At 36.5% G+C, this 24053-nt stretch overlaps 1 protein-coding gene across 1 annotated transcript in view; it reads right to left on the bottom strand.

Annotated features, from left to right (window-relative positions):
* Positions 1 to 1282: 1282 nt before the first annotated feature.
* LOC140153692 (solute carrier family 35 member F6-like) overlaps positions 1283 to 24053 on the bottom strand; it is a 47272-nt gene continuing 24501 nt past the window's right edge. The window contains exon 13 of the mRNA XM_072176516.1: positions 1283 to 3077. Coding sequence (XP_072032617.1) covers positions 2857 to 3077 — 221 coding nt within the window. The 3' untranslated portion in view covers positions 1283 to 2856. The remainder of the gene's footprint in view (positions 3078 to 24053) is intronic.

Here is a 24053-nt window from a genome sequence, read left to right as displayed (position 1 = left end):
ACTGTTCTCTAGAGCTCTCTCTCTCTCTCTCACACACACACACAGTGGCGTAGCCAGCGGGGGGGGCAGGGGAACGCGTTTGTAACAAAAAAATTGGGTTAATAATAGACTATTTTCTACCCAGGGTGACAGAAAAGGGGAGAATTGTAAAAAAATGCTGAAAAATTGTGAATTATATTGAATTATACATAAAAATTGTGTGTTTTTATGTTAGTACCGCCTAGTAACCTTTTTTTTTCTCTTCACTTATTCAAGCCATGCAAAAAAAAATTTGGGTCAACAAATCACAACTTCCGTCAGCAAAAAATATTTCCGTCGGTACATTTACAAGTTGTGCCTACCCCCTCCCCCGTTCCAAACTCCTGGCTCGCCACTGCACACACACTTTTCAAATTTACTTCAGTTTTGATTCAAGAGAAATTCCTTCTTTTGACTAACAAAAATATAGAGAACCAGAAAAAAATAGATTTACTATAAGTTGGAAGTAAATAATATTTGACTTTCTTGGAATGTGCCTTCTTATTCTTGTCATTTATTTTTCTTATTATGATTATGACGTATAAATTCATTAATTTATTAGTAGGCTTATCTTGAAAACAATCATTATCCCACCCACTATACTTGGAATTACATCAGTTTTGTGCAAATTGCACAATAATAGTACTTTTGAACCTGATGAGGTTGACATATGTAAGGTTGATGTTTGTTTATTACTTATGATATAATACAAAAATATATATTTTTCAAAACTTATTAAGATGTAGATGCATCCAAGACAGCCAAACAGTCCTCAATACCAATAAATGGTAGAGCTATTTTAAATATAAACACAGATTTTATTTCATTTCACCACACAGCGTTTCACGCAATGATCTTCAGGTGAATGAATGAAACCACACATATCTTTCTAAATCAAAACTTTGTAACATAGCAACAAAATAATTTTGATTTAGAAAGATCCTCATCATGTTTTCATTCATTCACCTGAAGATCGCCATTGCGTGAAACACTGTGCAGTGAATCTGTGTTTATATATCTTTTAAAACTTACAGAGACATTCCCAAACATTAGGCAATAAAAATTCCTTTAAAAAAGGAATGGGGCGCCCAATATGAGCTTGGACGTGATATGGTGAATTCCATGGTGTGTAGATTTGGTATTATAATGATTTTTCTAGTGAAGAGTAGAAGATGATCAAATGCAAGAGAAATGTGTTTGATTGGGGAAGGTGTATGACAGGACCGTTTTGGATGAAATAAATGGGAATGAAGCTTTACGTGTCAATTTGCGATTATGTGGGTGGGGATTTCTGTTTTTGGGACCTATTGTAGTGAGGATATTGCTTTGGATATTGAATATTGTTGAATTTCGTTATGCAGGGGTATATGATGAATAGTGCTTGGACGTGATATGGTGAATTCCATGGTGTGTAGATTTGGTATTATAATGATTTTTCTAGGGAAGAGTAGAAAATGATCAAATGCAAGAGAAATGTGTTTGATTGGGGAAGGTGGCAAAAAGGTGCACCTGATCTCTCATTTTCTAAAATAAGGTGGGCAAGCTCTATCTATACACTACACTACACACTATAGTTTGATCAACTCGTAATCGGTGGGAATTGTTAGGCTTTTACCACTACACCGAAAAATAGTCCAGCGTTAAGGTGTTATAGTTGACCTGTCTGGTCTATATTGTGCATGTAAATAAAGTAGACAAAGTATAGGACTTATATAATAATTTGTGATATTTCTGGCGAGATGTCACAAGACACTTATTGAAATAAAATGTATTGATATTAAGTCGCTATGTTATAAGGCCTGCCGATTACAAGCTGATCAAACTATACAAAGTGCAATTATACTCTCAATACAATCCTTATATTTTTCTAACATCTATTCTGATTGGCTACGCGGTTCCAGGAGTGTACAGTCTAACCGCCTGAGGTTACTAAAGGCTACAGCACAAAGTGACTGCAAGCGCCTCACATGATCCGATTGCGCAATCATCCGAGCACACATGAAAATGCTGCCCAACTGTTGGGCTCCTCATGCAACACTTAAAGACCCATTCAGTGATCCGAGCACAAGTGTGAAAAAATAAAATTGTTTATAAATTGCTTAAAAGTGAAGGATAAGTCATTCAAATTGTCATTTGGTATTTTGAAATGACAAACAAAGAAAAAAGCAGTACTGAAGAAGTTGAAGCCCCATTCAAATACATGTAGCTAATTTATATACTGTCAGTATCTAAATTACAGGTTCGTGTAAAATGTCTTATTTTGTCTTAAATACACAGCTTTCGGCTGAACCACTCACAGGCTATGTTAGCACATCTATGGCAAAGGTACCAAAATCTGAATTTTGATGATTTTACGATCGTCCGGATGAGCAAATCACTGAATGGGTCTTTAATGCATGAAGCAAACTTGGGAATGTCTTTGTATATTACATCTTCATCCAGCAGCTCTCATCTCACTTAGAAATTGAATCAAATACTGAATATAGAGATTTCTGACTCACAATCACTATGGTCCACAATGGCCTCATCCAAATAGCATAGTTCGATAACCTCAATTAAACAATCATAGTGCAAAATTTGACCTCAAGCTGCAGAGTATGAGTTTTTGTACCCAAATTTTCAAAGGTCATTCATTGAATGTACAAATGTATTGGGGTTAAAGAACTGTGCCCTGATAGATGAACATGTTGTGGATCCTAGTGAATGTTCCAACTCACAGAGTTATTTCCGATGAAAAATGTATTAAAAAAAATAGCAAGTGTCTATTTTCCAGTATCTGATCAAATTTCAAAGTAAACTTGGCGATATTTAGCAACTATAAAAATATATATCCATGCTCTAAATTGACACATTCTTATTGTCTTTGAGTAACGGTGTCCTTTCATTCTCATCATATGCATCACCTGATCCACCCTGGGCCCCATCTTGACCATGGACGTCCTCTTGTGAAGGTGAAGTACCAGATGTTGGAGGCTCCGATGGGATACATGGAAGGAAGGAGCAATCAAATAATCCATTGTACAAGGCTGTACCCACAATAAGAAACAGGAAACCATCAACTGTAAAGGGAATTAACAAAGACAAATCATTTATTATGGACAATTTATTTTGAATAATCATTCCGCTTGACATGAAATGATATGCATATTTTGTACTTCATATATGATATAGCAGGTCGCACATTTTAACACCTTTGCATCAGGGCTTGAGATTGGAATTCCAGTTTCCTTTCTCACGAAGTAAGGGCTAAGAGTAAAATTGTACAATTGTGTTTGGTAGTGGCCTTCTCTCTTTCTTCTTTTCCTTGCTATTTTCTGCTATATCTTGCTTTGTTTATCAAAGCTATCTATGCCAGCATGCATTTTATTAGCCTACACTGGCTATCCAGGCTTGTGCTTTTTCATAGTATGAGCTTGGAACGGTCCATGGATTTCCCATGGATAAGCATGTGTCCCTCACAGACCAACCTGGGTAAACAAACAAACAAACAAACATAAACAAGTGTTGTTTTGGGCATCTGTCATATCTCAAAAGGCTGCCTTGTGTGATTTTTATTATTATTGTTGTTGTATTTCACATTGTTATTTTCTATTTCACTATGCTTCTTTCTTTCATGACATAATATTATGACAAATACCTTAAAATTAATACTAAGTTAATTTTATAGTGTATCTCATAATTACATGACAACATAAAAAAATGTAAAAAATCACACTAGGCAGCCTTTAGAGTTACGACAGTATGCGACGCAGACAACAAAATATGCCGAATCATGATGAACCCATATCCATGCAGATATACTGATATGAAGCTGTAAAAAAGCATGATTATTGAATCATATGAATCCATACAAATCACTATCATTCCAATTTGCAATGAACTATCTATATTTAAAAAGCTTCAATATAATAATTTAAGGGCTTGGATAGTGACATTTTCACATATTTTTTATGGGACCTGCAGACAAATTAAATTGCATTTTGAACACAAGGTTTGTCCTTCTGATATCAAATAATTTATGATTTTTTTTTAATTTGCTATATACATTTTTGTAATATACATTTTATGGCATATGATTAAATATTGATATTTTTGAAATTTTAATCCTCAATGTAAATTGTATAAATCTTATGATATGTACTTAAAGTGTATGTACAATGTAGCTGGAATGAAAAGCCGTCCATCATATGAAAATTTTAACCTTTCATATTGAAGATATAGATTTTTTCCCAAAACACCAACAAAAAAAATAGGTCTTTTTGGGAAAACATGTATATCTTCAATAATATGAAAAGCCAAAATTTTCAATTGGTGGTGGGCTTTTCATCCCAGCTACATACACTTCAAGAACTTATCATTAGATTTATAAAGTTTACTTCGAGGACTTATAAATATCAAAAATTTAAAAATATCAAATTTTTATAATTTGCCATAAAATTTGTTTTATATCCCAAATTTCAAAAAATATAAATTATTTAATATCATCAGGACATTCCTTGTATTCAGAATGCAATTCAATATGTCTGACGTGCTCTCAGATCCCACAAAAAATACTATGCAAACATTGCTAGATCTATCCAATTCCTTAAAAAGCTTCATAAAATATGTCTAAAACAAAAAATTGTTTTGAATCCCATTGATGTTGTTAGTTCACATCCCAACCCAACAAACCACACATTAATGTCGCTGACTAAATTGAAACATAGACTTGAAAAACATCCAAGTGATTAACCACCTGTTTCTAATTAAATTAGCGTTAATCGGCTAATAGATTGGCCTCATTAGGACATATCATGGCAGATATAAACACATATGCTACGTGTCTGAATGCCACCTGGGGTATATGCCACCTCATTATGAGGTCACAAAGTACATTGACACAATCGGGTTAACCAACAACTTCAGTATGTGCTAATTGTTTGGGATAATTAATTATTATATTGTCATATTAATGATTAGTTTATAATTGTAAAGATTACAAAAATAGGATCAATTATGTCAAGCAAAAGAATGCTAGTATTTTTGTTGATAATATTTCACACAAAACTAATAAATATTAATAAATTCCTAATATTTGGATAATTATTAATACTGAAGCAATGTACATATAATTTCAAAAATCTTGGTTTCAGGATTTGTTATAATTATCACATTTTTGACGGAATAAATCACAAACACTACTTATGCAATTATTCTTTTCGAAGTATCCTAATGATTAAAAAAAAAACTCAAGCCAAAAATGTCCCATAATTCAAAACACTTTGCTCTATTGCCATATTTTAAAATATCCTGAAATAAATTTATTTTTACATGTTATAACATGCCTACCCAATATCACACTGAGTGATTATAATGGTACCTATAGTGCATATCATTTCAAGATTTCAACATTCACATTTTGCCATAATTGTTTTGTGTAATTTATGTCATCTGTGACATCTGTGTACTCTAATATGAAACCTCACATTTACAAAAAAAAGGCTTACGATTGAAAACCTACACATTAAAAACAATTCATAACTTCATTAATATACGTGATACATGCAATCCAACCATTTTTATTTATTTGCCAAAACGCAAACGCTGAACACGGTTACTAACATTCGATAGTGGACCTCCGTGCCGTCAGCGTAAATATTAGTAACCTCCACGCGCACCATGTTGTGCATCAAACAAATTGTGAGAGTGCTAGCCGCTGTATTTGGATTGCGCGCAACCATATTTGCACAGATTGTAATTCGCACTACTGTTATTGGTCGGTCGTCCTTAGCCTGATCGATTTTTGGAAAGGCAAAACGTAAAAATTGTTTATTTTTTAGGAACAAAGGTCTGTGTGCGAACCAACATGGGAGAAACCAACAAAAGAAGCCAGGTTAACCTTTTTTTTAACCTTTTTTTTGCAAAAGGCAAACATGTTGTGCACACACACCTGGACATACATCGGAGCTCGTTTGAGTCCCCTTTTCAAACTTTGTTTGGCAGGGACAATAACATCAAGGTGTGGCTTTACGTCAAAAACTGGTCAAGACTGAAGAATAATGGCTGTCACTCCAAAAGATGGGAAATCTGTTAGGTTTTAGGGTTATTAGAAAAGTTGCGATTAGTATGAGCAAATTGAACATAATGGGTTTCATCTTTATGTAAAAAATCACCAAAACTAGTCACATCATCGAGGGATTATAATCTTTTAATCCCTCTATTAAGTCTGTACCCTAGTCTAACTCTGCATGGCTTACACGACGGAAACACCGGATTATGGTTAAGATTAGGATTAGGATTAAGAGATCAGGTTTATGGTTAGACAAGGCCACCACCGAGGTATATTTTGCCGTCAAAATGCAGGGAAGAACCGTGGTTCGTTTTTTACACACTTTTGAATAAGGGGTTAGGGTTAGGGTTTAGGCAATCTTATTAATTCCCTAGTTTAGGGTTAGGGTTACGGTTAGGGTTTAGGGTTTGGGTTTAGGGTTAAGGTTTAAATAACAAGATACCCGGGTAAGAAACAACTAGAAACAAGCTAGAATCTTCAGAGAGTAAGCGACGGATTTCAGCCTCTTACAAACTATTGCAATTTCGCTCCTATACATTTACATTGTTTTTGTACATTGGGAAGAACCCCAGTACTTCTCTGCAAAATGGTTGTATTATATAGTTCCACCACTATTCTGAAGTTACTCCAAATAATACGTTAAATGGAACATTTTCACTAGTCTGAACAAGCTGCATGTTTCTACTGAGGGTAAAATTCCGGGCCATGCCGTGCCGTGCCGGGTAACGAGCCCAGTAGAAACGACTTGGGGTAATCGGTTGCCGTGTCATGTGCTCGCTTTCGTGATCCACCTCTTGAGGGGATCATGCCGAATCAAAGCGTGTAATCTGCGCAGTAGAAACAAGCCGTGTCATCAGTTGCCGGGTCGAGGTCATGCGTGTTGCAAAAATAACGCGATTTATATTCTACTTGTATAGTCTAGCTTAGGCCTATGATGTAGTAGGTTCCTTCTTTCCGATATTATATACACTGGACACATGTGTGACTCGCATGAACTTGATGAAGTAAAATGGATATGACTTTACTTAGTCTAGGCCTACTTCTTTATAGGCCCCTTAGTTAATGATTTGGTTATATCTTTATAATTAATGAGTTGGTTATATATGAGCTGTAAATTAATTATCATAATAGCCAATTACTAGATCCACTGGTAAATTAATGCAATTTGGATTTTACTGAAAATACTAAATTGTGATTGTAGAGTCATATGCCATGAGCTGCCATCCGTGAGACATTTAAATTTAGGATATAATTAACCGTCAAATCTGGTTTCAGTACTTAAGGTTTAGAGGACAAAAATGCCGTGCATCGTGAGAGAAACGGCTTTCTGGTCTCAGTAGAAACAAGCTGGGTAACGGTGGCCGGATTATGATCGGTATTTTGTGCCCGGAAAATAGCGGGTCAAAAAGCCGTACGCTCAGTATAAACACGCTGAAGGACTAATATGTGACACGATCTGGTCCATGGAGGCCAATGGCGGCAAATTTGAAATTGAGATAAAATTACAGAATAAATGATAGGATTTTGTCTTTTGCCTATCCAATATCGTGTCATAATGGATGGGCTGGCCTATATTTTGAGTAGTGGATGCCGGCGCACGATATTGGATAGGCAAAAGACAAAATCCTATCTTTTACTCTCATTCTTATTCAGTTTTAATGTAATTTTTGCGAGAAAAACTGCATTTTTTCAGAAAAAAATAAAGTTACTTTTATGAGGACATCCCTGTTGTTTTAAATGAACAAAACCGTCACAAACATTGAAGCCGCCAAACCGCGTTCTTAGTTCTAGCACGTGTATAACGCGAACGCATTATCGCGCGATCATTGAGGAGCAACAAGCGTGCATCATTGCGTGGTGGCGCTACGCCTGACTAATATCACTATCAACTATTGTGAGATATTATACACCAGAAAACCAATCAAATTACGTGATTTCTTTACAAGACGCACCCATTGAATAAGAATATGGAATAAAAAAACCAATAAAATATAAGAAAATTGACATCACAAAACTTCATAGCTTAAGTACCAAGTATGCTAGACCTTACATTTTTCTCTAGATCACATCTTTGACTTGCTGCTCAACCAATCACCAACCGATGAGAATGAGACTACCAAGTCCCATGCTAGACATGATCACATTTTGAACATGTGAGGGCGGGCTTCATTAAGCTTACTTGTGCACCAAGATCCTGTCTTAACTGTGTAATCCAATAGGAAAATGAAGAAAATTTGGATTTTGACCCTCAAAACTCCAATGTAGCATGATTTTTAAAAATCTGCATTTGAATAATATTTGATACTATCAAGTAATGAAAGCCACATTTCATGAAACATTTATGAAAGTTTTGTAAAATGGCCCTTCGTGCTCAAAAATTTAGCCATAAAGTACATACACACATGTTATGACATAGGAAGCCATTGATAATGCTGGGACACACAATTTGGCCCATTTTGGGACATTCAGGCGAGCATACTTTTCCTCATAACATTGCCAATTATAGGCCTACATACATGATTGACCCCTCATTTTTTACGTTAAATGATTCTCTTTTTAATGAAAGCAATTTTAGATGAATTTATTAAATTTCAAAATTTTATGAACATGCCTACCCATGCAGCGACGGATCCAGGAATTTTCAAAAGAGGGGTCGCTATGGGTACCGACCCACCGCCGCCGCCCACACAAGTCAGATGCCGCTCTGCAAAAATTAGGGGTGCGGCGCCGCTCTGCACAAATTAGAGGGGGCGCCCCCTCTAAATCAGCCCCTGTCATGGCGGGAAGTGCAGTGAGCCTGGACATCTGTGATGAAGATGACATAACCGGTCATCAAAAGCTCAGAAAGTGAGTAAAAAAATGTTGGATTTGTTTGTCCAAAAATTACCAATCGTATGAAACAATCCTACAAATGAAACTGTTTAATAGACCTTCAGTATATGATAGCTATAATGTTTGTATAAGTTTATAATTATAGTAACTCTATTTTCAAAAATACCTTCTTTGGCCTCCATGAATCAGATTGTGTCACATATAATGATGAGAATATGATAGACAAGTTTGTTACAATTTGAAAGCTGCATATAGATATAGCACCCTATAATATGTAATATACATTGTTAAATTGCGAAAAACACATGTTAAAAAACAACCTTGTTTTACATAGTTTTAGACACAGATGATACATGTCATATCATGAACAGTGCTACAGTATTAAGTGGCATATCCCATATAGCAAACTTGAATTAAGGACACTTTATATTGTTTGAAATGATTCACAAGTGCATTTCTCAGTATCACCTTGCCATTAGGCCAAAAAAAAAATGATTGTTTGCTTGTCCTCCACAACTTTTTCAGAGTTGGGTCGGTTCGGTCGGGAAACGTTTTTTTTTTTTTTTTTTTTTGATTGCATTCCCAAGTTCCTACCCCATGACCCTCTCTATCATCGATCTTTGCCATTTTTTGCGATATTTTTGAACTATTGGTGAAAACTATTTCTATTTTATTAATTTCTTCATCTTATTTAATTTTTGAGTTTGTTATCATTGTAAAAAAAAAAAAAAACTCGCAGTCACAAACATGGGTCGGTCGGTCGGTAAAAGTTTTTAAAAACTTTTTATTTTTAAACTTCGGGTGGTAAATTACGATCGGTCGCTGGAGGACAAGCAAACAATCTTTTTTTTTTCTTTAATTTTACATTGTTAAAAGGGCATTTTGTGATCCACCCACTTTTCTCCAAAAAAAAGTTGAGATTTTTATACCACTGGAAACCTCTGGCTACATATGTTTATGTCAAAAAAATTCTTGCAGATTTATTCGTTCACCAAAAAAATATCGCCAAATTTGAATTACGGTCTGATACACCAGAACAAAATTACAACAGTGGCCTATGAAGCAGTGTCATACACATAATCATGCATAACTTTGCAAACGCAAAATCCGAATCACCTGAAATTTTGGGAATGAGCTTTTTTCGTGGATATCTACTGAAAAATGTCATAAGAAGAGGATGTTAGGATCACGAGATACTCCTTTAAAACAGAGAGCTTTCCATAAAGCTACATATAATGTGCTATTCCAGTTGAAACCCATACACCCCCTGTGAAAGACAAAACCTTAATCTTCCACACAGGGAGTGTGAATTTCAAATGAGGTTACTTGAATGTCTGTTGTATTGGACTATTACAGTTGAAATCCATACACCCCTATATGGAAGACATGACCTTAATCTCTCACACAGGGTAGCTCGAGATACTCTAGCTAAAATACAGGTTTACATTTACTATCTTACATTATCTTGCTGTATTTCAGCTAGAGCTCCAAATGACAAGCTTCCGGGTTTTTTTGGAGAACAATACTGTTACGTAAGATGAAGAAGAAACTCGCCTCGGAGCCCGCCCTACTCATTATTTCATTGTACTTATTGCAATTTGCCTCCACACATTACGTAATCAACACAAAGCTTTTGTGAGGATTAGTGAGTGGATAAGAAATTGACAGTGGAGGATCTGAAGGACACACCGATTGTTAGTTGTCAATCATGAATTGCCGCATAGCGTATTAATATTTTACTGCATGGCATTCCGCAAACACCAAGACAAATTATGCCGTATTTTTCCAAAGATCATCTCATATGAAGTAAGCTGAATGCGATCTGTACTTTTGTAACATTCCGATCGCTTTTGATCACCTATTATCGGCGAATTTGCTTGAAAACATGTGAGTTCATGTTGTGTAAACATAATTAGCATAGACACAAATGAAATTACGATGCAATACAATGCAATTTGAATGCGCAGCAGATCTATAGAAATAACGTTGCCCGGTTTTATGCAGAATTAGACCCTGTCTGACACAGGGAGTGTAGATTTTCAAATTGGAGCTGCACAGTGGATTAAAGAATTTGCTTCCACCCCGACAGCCAAACAAAGAAAGAAAGAAACAAACAAAGAACCATACAAACAAACAACCATTTGGATGATAACATCAGTTCCACACATTGTGTGGGGGCCAAAAACTAATCATTCATTTCACTGCAGTGCGCCCTCATATTGCCGACTTCAAATGCACAAATTCAAAGAAGGGATATTCTGGTGCTTGTGCAATAGTATTATATTCTGTTAATTGCAATTTCAACAACTCTTCCTATACCTTTGTACAGGAGCCAAGCGTTGTTAATCGGTGATGAATCCATAGTCCAGTAGCGTATACGCGAACGCAAGGTTACGCGTTACGCACGAGCGCGTAAAATTCGTCATGCCTGGAACATATGCGTAAACATGAACTCTCTTATGTTGGCGGTAGCAGCTAAATATTACCGCTTTATTCTTTTGTTTTATTGCCGATATCAACGAGAAATACCGCAATCTTCTTGTAAGGTTGAGTGGCAATGACAAACGGACATTCCGAATGAAAGAATCATGCGAATTAGACATCTTTAGCTTGTTTACGTTGTTGAAAGGATTCAATCATGTTTCATCGTTGTTCATCACCGATTAACAACTTCGCGTCCGGCGCGTTTATGCGTGGTTTACTTCGCTTTACTTCGAAGTAAACCACCCAGACGACATGGACGCATCGTTGTTAATCGGTGCTGAACAACGGTGAAACATGATTGAATCCCTAAATCTTGGGTGGGTGCTTATTGGAGGCATGAGCACTATAAATGAAACAAATACAGTAACCTTGCTACCTGAAATAATCAATGACTGAACTTCACAAGGAATAATGACTACTTCCCCAACCCATAATGTTCTAAATGTTTTCCCTTCAAAACCCCAACTAATTCAGGTCATCGAGTACATTGACATTTAGCCAAGATGTGAAGTCTCATGTATTTTAACATAAATGAAGTCACAATAACATGATCCATGTGCAAGGCTGGTGATGACTCAACTCATTAATTAAGACAGGATTGTCGACTTTTATCCCTCACAGCACCTAGTTTCTGGCGATGCAACACGATCATGCAAAATGCGCCACATATTGCTATATAACATTGAAATACGTCCACCAGAAGAGACAAGAGAAGATATCGCTAGTATCCCTGCATACAGCAGAACTCGCTCCGAAACTCCTGCGTGTTCGCAAGCGTTTCAAATTACACCCTATTCTCTTGCGTGTGTTCCCGTCTGAAACTCCCCATCTTTGAACTCACTAAATAGGCATTAAACCTGAATCGTTAGTGCAATCAAGACGATCTCTTGTTCACAGTGGTTCCCCTTCGTGTCTATGCTCATTTTTTTCACTAACGATTCAGGTTTAGACGGCAAAACAGTCAATGAAAGTTGTCCAAATTTCGCCAAATTTGCTGAAAAAAGCGGGGATCAGCCAAATGTATACAAAGCAGCGATCAATCGATATCGGGCTACCAAGTTGTAAACAAACCCGAGGTCACGATTCACGAGTGGTGTGTGGACAGCGAGTGTGATCAGAACAGAATGATGGAATCTGCTATGAAATTGTGGAAAATATCAAGTTTGATTGAATGTTTTTGGATATATTGGTAAGTATGAGTCTTTGTGTACCTAAATATTCGATTGTTACTTGGTTTGAGCCCGGTACGCGGGTCAGAGAGAGTTTCTTTGGCTGTTTGGTTGCATGCATTCGCGTGTGGATATTGCATTTTCACATGCCGTGTCGATCGCAATATGAATTTTATTTCCTTCTTTTATCCGAATAAATACTTGACTCGGTGGTTTGGTTTTTAATTCTGATGTTTTGTAGTACATCCTTCATTGTTTCCGAGATGAGATGACTTCCCGGATCCAGGCAAAGAATGATATTCGTGCATTATGTCATCATTCGTCATGATAAAATCAGCTGTAGCATTGGCCATTGCTGCACGTAGACTTCATGCTTGTGATGTAATTGTTGGCTTTGTATTTTCATGTCGATCGTTGTAATTATTTCTTCTTCAAAGAATATTTTCCCAATAAATAGTTGTGGGTTGGTTTTTAATTCTGACAAAATTTTTTTTAATAGGAGCTGAGATGAGATGACACCCCGAGTGGTACATGCAAATTAGAATGTTATGAATGTAGTGAAATCCTAAAATAATCTGGTGTATTAACCATGTCCGTAACCCGATCGACAGCATCATCCCCGATTTTTTCATTGTTGATGAGGTTTTGGTATCACATAATAGATACTATTTTTCTCATTACTATCCTGAAATTTGACGCTCCAAGTCGATGTATTTCGGAGAAATCATGAAACACGTCGGCTTTTACAGGTATACCAGTTTGTAAACAATGGTAAATACTTTGATTTCTGGGCGGGAATTATGAACGAAATAGCTCGTAATATCAGTCGCCTCAACAGCTACTTTGGTTTCACGTCATACACATTCTGTGAAAAAAGCGAACCACACTAACTGCTGAGGAGACGCGTCTAGACGGTGTGCCGTATTTAATTATAAAATTTCCACGATGGAGGCAGCGGGCGATTAGCTCAGTCGGTTAGCGCCAGCTTCATGTTTCTACCCAAGAGGTAACCGGTTCAAAATCCGTGTCGGAATGTTTTTTTCCTCTCCATTTTTAACCCAAACTTTTTTATATTCATTTGAAATGTACATATTGCAAGGGAAATATATTTTGTTTCCTTTTTTTCTGAAACGGTACAAAAAACACAAATATTTTTCGTTCAATACGGGCCGGGCATTGATTGTACAGCATGTCAGCATTAAATTCGTCATACGAACGGAAATGGTTGTTGTTGCTTGCCTACCCAGAATGCAATTCACGTATACCAAGGTATTGGATTGCAAATTTGGCTATTTATTCACATTTACGCCGAAAATGCTCTGGTTTTTCACAAAGCAGCATAAAGGGGGCGATATTTGATATTATTATGTAATTTTAAAGACAATCCATATCCAAAACCAATAGGGTTACCCCCCTTTAAGGCCGTGTAAAATTAATATTTTGGTTCTCGTCCCTCCCTCCTCAATTTCTGGGATTTGTCAGATTTTTTTTTTTTTTTTTTAGATTTTTCAATTTTTTAGACTTTGGAATGATTTATGAAATCTTCATACATATGAATAAGTTTATTAGAGAACAAGCATCACTTCCAAGTCTTTTTGTGGTACTAGTTTATCCTCAGAATCTCACATTTGAAAAAAAAAAAAAAAGGCCTCATCGCTTCCTCGAGCACTGTTGGAGAAGACCGAAAACTACTGACAATGCTAATTTTACATTGAAAAAAAAAAAAAAAAAAAACACCTCCCTCCCTCATCAATTCATGAAAATCCTCTGGGCGAGAACCAAACCATTAATTTTATACGGCCTAACTGTAATGTAGTGTGTACTGCATCTGTGCATCATGTAGGAAGGGTAAACAACATGATTGTTTTTTCCTTTGTAATTTGTTGACTTGACAGAGCCCAACAACAACAAAGTTCTACATGTAAATACATGGTTGTCCAAATTAAACACAAATAATCCACCTGATGAATTTCCTTTGGAACTCGTGTTTTTGGTCGGGAAGTTAAAAATTTATGTGTACCGTATACAAAACAGGGCAAGAAATCATTCAAATACAAAATTCATTTATTGCCTGTTCATGTGATGTGATTGTGTGTTCAGCAGTGGCGGTGCAGTGCATGCCGGGGGTACTAGTAATCCCTCTCCAGTTCCCCCCTTGTGGCACAATTTTGTGGAAATTTAATGAAATGCCCCCTCCGGCAAAAATATCTGATGCCGCCACGACTGTTCAGACTGTATAAAACGAGTGCTGCAATTTGATTTTCATACTTTGAAACAACTAAATTGTTTTTTGTTCCTTTTTGCTGTATACACAGGTGATTACCCAACCATGAAACAGCCCCGAGGCTTCAGACAGTCATCACATGGAAAACGGTAAACCGGAGAATGGATATCCAGTTTTACGCCTTCAGCTTGCGAACTACCTCAAGGGAATTACCTCAACTCCATCAACGTAGCACCAATGATAATACCAGAAATCCTAATCCACTCCCCCAAAAGTACCATCAAAAAGTATCATCGTATCATTACAGATTGCTTCCAGCAGAAGTTCTTCCCAAAGACTGCACAACTGGAACTCGCTCCCGTATACATGGACATTAACTTCCATTAGACTCTACGCTGCATTACATGCATCACATGCTTATAAATGTAGCAAATTACATTAGGCAACCACAGGGTGATGTTCCAGATGTAGTTTAGTTGGAAAAAGAGGGAGTCACTCAATTTTGCGATGTAATCGTGATGTATCATGGGAAAATCGTGATGTATCATGGGAAAAGGTCGACATCCAAGTCCGCGCAATACGAATATTACCATGCTATTACATAGGAACACGTGACAATATTTTTTAGTTTGTCAATTTAACGGTATTACACGCAAATCGATAGAGAAAAAATTAATTGTGCACATTTCAAATCACACTGAGTATCGATTCGCGTGTAACACCTTTATTTTGACAAACTAAAAAATATTGTCACGTGTTCCTATGTAATAGCATGGTAATATTCAGTATTATGCGGACTTGGATGTCGACCTTTTCCCATGATACATCACGATTACATCGCAAACCGCTGGCGGCGCCTTCTTATTGCGAATAGCGAGAATTGTGCACCCTCAGAAATTAACTTCTAATCAATGTCTGTAGATCAGAAAAAATGTGTACAAAACGACAATCTCCGTTTTCTGTTAAAATATTCAAAAAAATTTCCTGGGGTTGAACAGGTGTCAAATTTTATGTAACAGGGTCCAAATTTCAAAATTGTTCACATTTTGTCAAAAACTATATGCCAAAGTGTTCCGCTGGTGAGTCGTCTCCTAATTCTGACCTTTTTGATCTCTGAAACAGTATGCCACAGATAGATCAAACTATACTTTTCTGAATCGTTATTACCAGAGGTATACCATGCCGTGGTTTTTGACAAAATCTGACCATTTGTAAATTTGACCCCTGTAGTATGAAATTTGACCCCTAGGGACAACATTTTTTTAACATAGCTTATCGTTTTCTACTAATTTTTAGGTCGTCCTAAGGAAAAGACCTTATGGTATCACGAGTCGTGTGTCAACAATTAATGTAAGGCTTTTTGATCTCATGTGTGTACAAAGTACATCCATATCAAAATGATGCACTTGTTGGCTGCTACATGTCAGACTCAACACAAGTGGAGGTCACTTCAAATCATCCCAAGTCACATGGTTTAGAATACAGAGATCATTCCTTGAAGAGGAAGCCCTGCCAGAGCAGTTCTTCTGATGCTAATTGATGTAATAACATTAAAATTAATAACATTAAAACATCAATTAGGATCTATCAAATTCAGAGATAACCTTGTCACTGATTAATTTGATAACCAGGCAGGTTTGGTTCACCCCAGAATAATGATCTGGCGGGGCTTCCTTTTTAACCAGGTGACTTGGGGATGATTTGAATTGACCTCCACTTAAGATGAGTCTGGTATTTATTCCTAGCTATTATTTGAAATGAGACACATGTAGCAGCCGACAAGTGCATCGTTTTGAAATGGATGTACACATGTGAACAGTTCAAATCCTATTGCAACCATTATTTATATGTTTTATTTAATCCAAGTGTGTGGAAATATTGGAACCAACACATAATAATGATAAAATTGGATGCTTTACGCCCAGTATTTATTGGTCTCACTATGAGTTTTAAAATATTGGAATCGACTACATCTTGTCCAATATTTTAAAACTCAGTCAATCCAATTTTATATCAAACTTGAGTCATAGCTGCACTATGGGAACCCTCATGGTGTACGAGGTCAAAGTTCATTTGAGGTCAAATTGGCTGAAAATGAAAAAAAAAATGGTTTAACAAAAATGCAAAAATAATGTTTCACATGAGTATTTACTGTGTGTAGTACTATATACAAATACAAATACAAAGTTATTTTTCACGGCATGCATTTTTTTCCAGCTATTTTTTTTTTACACTACATGTACAATGTAGCTTTTGGTTTTTGCTCATGTAGTGGGAGGATTTTTTTTGTCAAAAATCTTCCAGCCCCCCCCCCCTGAAGTTAAATGGTGCATGCCCAAAATATTGAGCATATTTTGCAATTTTCAGGAAGAAAATTATTGTTTTCTAAACCTGTTGAATATGGTACTGAATTGTTCATTTTTACATTTTAACAAAAAATTATTCATTGTAATACTGTATTGCATAAAAAAAATCATGTACATTAAAAATAAAATAGAAAGAAATTAAATATAAAGTGTGGAAGCACTCGTATCTTTCAGTGTGTTGCAGTACATTATTTTGTAGCGTTGCTTAAACTTTTTCAGAGGTGAAAAGGTGACCTTATTTTAAAAGACGACTTATTTTTAGAACGGGAGATTTTTGTAAAAAATACGCCTTTTAAAAAATAAGACGTCTTTTTAAATTAAGTTGCCTTTTTAGAAATAAGACGTCTTTTTAAATTAAGTTGCATTTTTAAAAAATAAGACCGTCTTTTTGAGGTTTTGGGTTGACAGGGGTTCGGATTGACGGTGTTTCGGACTGACCGGGTGACCGTTGACAGCCCTGTGACTGTGTTACATCACTTGGCCCAGGTACTATTAAACGAGTACAGGGCGTTAGTCCGACACGCTGCTAGTCCGACACTCCGCTAGTCCGACACGCCCCTAATCCGAATCTGAAATGCACTGCACCAGTCCGACACGCCGCTAGTCCAAATCTAAAATACACGCCGCTAGTCCGAAAATGAAAACCACTGCTCTAGTCGAATCTGAAAACACTCCTTCAGTCCGACACTGCGCTAGTCTGAATCTAAAAACACTGCGCTAGTCCAAACTGAAAACCATTGCGCTAGTCTCAATTTGAAAAACACTGCGCTAGTCCGAATTTGAATTGGGGAACACTGCGATAGTCTGATATTCGGACTAGTGCAGTGTTTTTCAGATTCGGACTAGTGCAGTGTTTTTCAGATTCGGACTAGCGCTGTAGTTTTCAGTTTCGGACTAGCACCATGGTTTTCAGTTTCGGACTACCGCAGTGTCGGACTGAAGAAATGTTTTCCAAATTTGGACTAGCGCAGTGTATTTCGGATTCGGACTAACGGTGTGTCAGACAGAAAACTGCTTTCAGATTTGGACTAGCAGCGTGTCGGACTGTTGCAGTGGTTTTTATTTTCGGACTGGTGCATGCTTTTTTTTTCGGACTAGCGCCGTGCTTTTCAATTTCGGACTGACGCACCTCTAAGTATAGGGAATTTGTGTTGTCGGACTAGCTGCGTGTCGGACTGAGCGGTGGATGCACCTATTATTTCTAGGGGGCGGGATTGCAATTGACAGCCGCATTAATACCATACCTCAAAAAATAGAGTTGATGGGACCAGGGATATACACCTATCCGACTTCGCCATTACTGCGGTGTCCCAGATGTAAACTGCGGTGTCCTGAGGTCGGGGGTTCCATCCATTATTTATTGTGTGCTATACATAATTGTACCGGGAATTATACACAGCAGTGATATTCAATACACAATCATGAGTATTGAATTACGAATTAAATCTCCCGCTCTGGTACATCTGTGTTGCCGTCAATAGAGGGCCAAATACAGTAAACGCCTCTCGGATTGGTGTATAAAGACAATTGGCCGTGGTGTGGATTCATGTGTTTTGATACCATATATCCAAAAGTCAAAGATTGTTCATTTGTTTACATGTGCATAAATAACCATTTAGATTTACAATTGGGATTTTTCAAGTAGGTCCCTAATTATAGTCAGCATTCTGACTGAGTGAGATATGAATGATGATTGCATGTGATACGTCGTGCCGAGAAGGGTTCTGTGTGCCCGAATATCGTGAAATTATGCACTGCATAGATGCCCGAATATCGTGAAATTATGCAAATGTCCATAAATATCTTGAAATTGTGCCCGAATATCGTGAAATTATGCAAATGAGACTTCTGTGGAACTTTCCTTTGATATGAATGAATGTATGCTACGCGATACGGTAGTGGAATTCGACAGGTTCGCTGACGAAATCCAAATTTCAGATGACCATTTTGCTTTATTGTGCAACAGTTGGACTTGACATACCCTGGAATATTTATTGGTATGTCGTTTTCTACTGAATAATGAAAACATTTCATGGTTCTTGAGCATGATGTTTTCTAATTGCGATCTCTCGTTCGGTCCATGGTCATTGCATAGTAAACACAAGGTAAACAACTGAGAGAGGCAACTGATCAATCGATACCCGATAACAACGTATCACGTGATATCACGTGGTTTTAGCATGGTTTTAGCAAGTCGACCGCGGCGACCGCAAAGGATCTTGGATACTAGCGATATCTTCTCTTAGAAGAGACCAACTTATTTTGTATTTTAATGTTATTTTGCAACATGAATGTATACTCTGTTCAGTACATGTATATCTAAGCAGAAGTGAACGAAAACCACTATTAGCTCACTAAATTATTGATAATTGCCCTTTTGGTCAGATAATCACAGCTTGAGTTATATCTGGCACATTTTTATGATAAATCAAATGTTATGCACAGTTAAGGGATCCAAAATGAGCGTTTATTATGCGTTTACGACAGTATTTTTTGTGGGACATGAGAGCACCTCAGACCTATCGAATTGCATTCTGAATACTGAAGACATGTCTTTCTGATATCAAATAATTTTCTTTTTTTTTTTTTCTCAATCTAATACAAATTTTATGACATATTATAAATATTTGTTATTTTTCAAATTTTTGATATTATAACAGTCCTCGAAGTAATTATATAAATCTAATGATATATTCTTAAAGTGTATGTAGCAGGGAGGAAAAGCCGACGGTCAATTGAAAATTTTGACCTTTCATATTGAAGATATGGATTTTTTCCCAAAAAGACCTAATTTTTTTTGGTGTTTTGGGAAAAAAATCCATATCTTCAATAATGAAAGGTCAAAATTTTCAATTGATCGTCGGCTTTTCATCCCACCTACATACACTTTAAGTATAAATCATCAGATTTATAAAGTTTACTTCAAGTACTGTTAAATATCAAAAATATCAATTTTAATGATTTGCCATAAAATGTGTATTAATTTGCGAATTTCAAAAAATCAAAATTATTTGATATCAGAATGACATTCTTCATATTCAGAATGCAATTCGATATGTCTGATGTGCTCTAATGTCCCAAAATAAATACTGTCCAAACGTTCATACCCCAGCCCTTAACTATTGCATTTAATGTCAAAGAGAAACTGTTAATTGGTCAGTGCATTCAGAGGGATGCTTGGGGACTTGTGGTTGTGCATTCACAACATGATTCTCACCTCTTTTGATGAGGCAAACATTAATGCCTGTTATATAGCCTGGTCAGAGTATAATATCAGCATCCAATATTCAGGATATTGTAGCTTGTTTAATGGGCAATGCATTCAGAATATCTTGGTGTAATCTCATAAAGGGTTCACATGCAATAAACCCCATTTTCAAACTCTAAAATATAAATAATAGTGGCTTTAATTGACACCCTACTTATGTATTCAACATCTCTTCCTACATACCTTTGTATGGGAGCCAACCATTGTTAATCTTACGTTAGGTATTTTGTTACATTAGCGCATAAAATTTGCCATTCCTGGAACTTCTGTGCGCTTACATGTTTTATTCATTATTTTGGAGAAAGCAGCTAAACATTGCCGTTTTATTATGTTGTTCGATCTGATATCAACAGAAAAATCAACAATCTTCTTGTAATGTTGAATGGCAATGACTAAACTGGATATTCCTCATGAAAGAATCCAGCAGATTGACAAACTTTAGCTTGTTTTTGTTGTTAAAAGGGATTCACAGTGTTCATCACCAGTTAACAACTTGTGTCCGGTGCATCCAGCATGGTTTACTTGAGAAGTAAACCACACAGACAACACCGTAGAACATGGACGCATCATTGTTAAACGGCGGTGAACAAAGGTGAAACTTGATTGGATCCCTAAGTGCATATTTTCTTCTACCATTATTTTCATTTATTAGTCAATTTACATCAGAGTCAACCAACCATCTCTCAACCATGACGGGGGCCGATACAAGTTACCCAGAGTGTACGAACGGGTTTTGGGGTCAAGTGTCCAAAAGGTCACTGATCCCAAACTTGGGTTGTCAGTCTCCAGATGAAGGTCAAAGTAGTCATCATTATTTTCTGTGAAAAATTGATATTGGTTTTGCAAATATGAAAATAACTTCACAAATCATTACATTCACTTTTCAAATGTTGAATTTTTTTCATCCTGATTTTGTTTTTCCTTCATTTTCACTTTGCTCAATAGTTATGACATTGAAAAAAGGGTGGAGTGCCTTAAAAGAGGGTGGGCTATTCAAAGAATGAGAGAATTGTAGAGGTAAAGGTTACAAGAACAGTTGCTTCCAAGTTTGCTTTTCCTTCCATTTCCACCATGCTCAATAGTTATGACATTGAAAAAAGGTGGAGTGCCCCTTTTTCCAGTTAAGAGGGTGGGGCTATTAAAAGAATGAGACTGATAAAAATGGTAGAGGTCAGATTCCAAGAACAGTTGCTTCCAAGTAGCAATGTGGACGCTGTAGTTAAAATAGAAATTCTTAAACAGTTCCTGCAATCTTATTGGTTCTTAGTCGTGTGATATGAAACAATATCACAGACGTGTCAATATGATACTTGCACAAATGAGCCAGGTCTGTTACAGCTTTATGCGCATGCTCAGATCGAAAACAAACTTGTGCTTCAAACTACATATTAATGCAAAAACTTAGGTAAATTTAAAGTTGCCCATTATATACATGGTGTATTATTTCCTTGATGCATTGCAATGGTTAAAAATCATGATGTAAGTCTCAATAATAAATTATGTAGTTTGCAGCACAAGTTTGTTCCCAATTCACATACACATAGTCCATCCTGTCAAGTTTGTTTTGATCCAAGCGAGGTCATGTTAAATGTTGCGCCAGTCTATTTGGACTGCTCATGCGCATTAGGTACAATTAGTTATTGAAGCAGAAAATTGGGTCAATTCATCTGAGCATGCATGCACATAAAGCCGTAACAGACCTAGCTCATTGAACACGGGTGAATTGGGTCGTGCTTCCAATCCCTGTTGGTATTTTCGTCTCAGGTTCCTACCCTCCTATTTGTTGTCACCATTATTGTGTTTCTTACTTTAATCGCTGTTTTATTTTGTTTGAAGAAATTCAACAGTTTTACTTCCAAAGCATGTTAGAAATGAGCTATACAGTTGAAATTCAAACATGGAAGAAATGACACAAGGAGTGTGGATTTCTAATGGGGCACAGTGTATTTTACCCATACGAAAAATCATTCCGTACAGTGCATGCACAGATCACTGACAGTGACGCAATCAACCAATCAGTGTTTGGGAAATCGTTAACCCAATGACGATATCGCTGCAATTTCATTGATAAAATTCAAAATCATTCAAAAACACGAATTTTTAATTGCAAATATTTATTTTGTGTGTGTATGAATGTCAATGTCTATCTCAGTATCTGTCATTGACGTATCGTAGCGTGGAATGCGCTGAAGGTTGTGAAGCGGATCCCTTGCAAATTTGGCGGATCTTTTGTTTTTTGTGACATTAAAAATCCATCTTTCGCATGGCCGCTGTGTGTGTTTCCCGGGTGTGTGGGGGTGTACGTGAATGGGGGTCGGCTATGCACACATGGATTCTGTTGATACGACCTGCATGCAGAAACACTATACTGCTGGCTGAGTGTACCAGTTGTAGCAGGGTGTAAAATATACAACAAAGTCAATGTTTATTCTCAAATACATTATGATGTAAATATAAGCATTTGAATAATTTAACAATAATTTGAACCTGAAAAAATTGAACATGAAACTTCATGAGTGATTTTTCAACATATTTGACTGTTGGATAAATATGGGTGCTGCAGCTTTGGAGCTAAGGCAATATGGCGCATTACTTTGAAGTTGGTAATGGGTAAATTACACTGTGTGGGGTTAAGGTTATTTGAATGGGTGACACAATTGAAAAAAGGTGGAGTGCCCCTTTTTCCAGTTAAGAGAGTGGGGCTATTAAAAGAATGAGAGACAAATAAAAACGACAGAGGTCAGATTCTAAGAACAGTTGCTTTCAAGTAGCAATGTGGATGCTGTAGTTAAAATAGAAATTCTTAGAATTCTGAAATAGCTTGTGAATTCAAAATACACACATCCTACCATTTTCAAGGAATTCTGTGCATGACACTTTAGCCGATAAACCACCTTAAAGCCTTAATGTACGATTTCCGTCAAATTTCAATTTTGTTATTCTTTATTCAAAATGTTGAAATAATATTAGTAATAACTGCCGGGAATGGTTGATGTCCAATTTATGTTGAAATAACAAGGTAAATTGAAAGAAACCCCACTGGCCATTTAACACGCAGTTCTATGGGAGGACATATTATCATAAATTATGATAATATGTTGACCTACAAAGACAACAAATTTGGCCGATTCCATTTAGGTGCAAGTTGGGACATGTGTAAACATTACAAATAAGCAAAAAAATCAGGTTTGAAAAAAATTAACCAATTTCATATTATAAGATCGTACATTATGGCTCTAATGAGTCAGGGATAGAGAAATTTTAATCTCGGGAAATGTTGGATGGTGACTTTTTTTGTCATAATCATGTTTATGTTTGCTTGAAGGCTGTAATGCTGACACTATTAAGATGGTTACCATTATTTGCTTTTCTTCTTTTTTTTTTTTCTCTTCAACTTTTCACTACTCATTTTTTGCCAGAAAGGGTAAATGTCTACTTTTTTTTAAAGTCTTATATCCCCAATTAAAACCCAGGGTATGCACCTGCATTTAAACAACATTGATAATTACAACTAAACAACAGGGCAAGTAACAGCTGCCACAACTTGCCCTGTGGATTTACAACTCTCAGTTACCGATGGGCAAGTATCAAACGTGTGCTTTTGGTAGATACGTACTGCCCAGATTTCAAAAATGCCAGCTTC

This window comes from Amphiura filiformis, chromosome 5, assembly GCF_039555335.1.
Source record: "Amphiura filiformis chromosome 5, Afil_fr2py, whole genome shotgun sequence".
In the NCBI taxonomy this organism is placed as follows: Eukaryota; Metazoa; Echinodermata; class Ophiuroidea; order Amphilepidida; family Amphiuridae; genus Amphiura; species Amphiura filiformis.
This window is presented reverse-complemented; position numbering and strand designations above follow the sequence as displayed.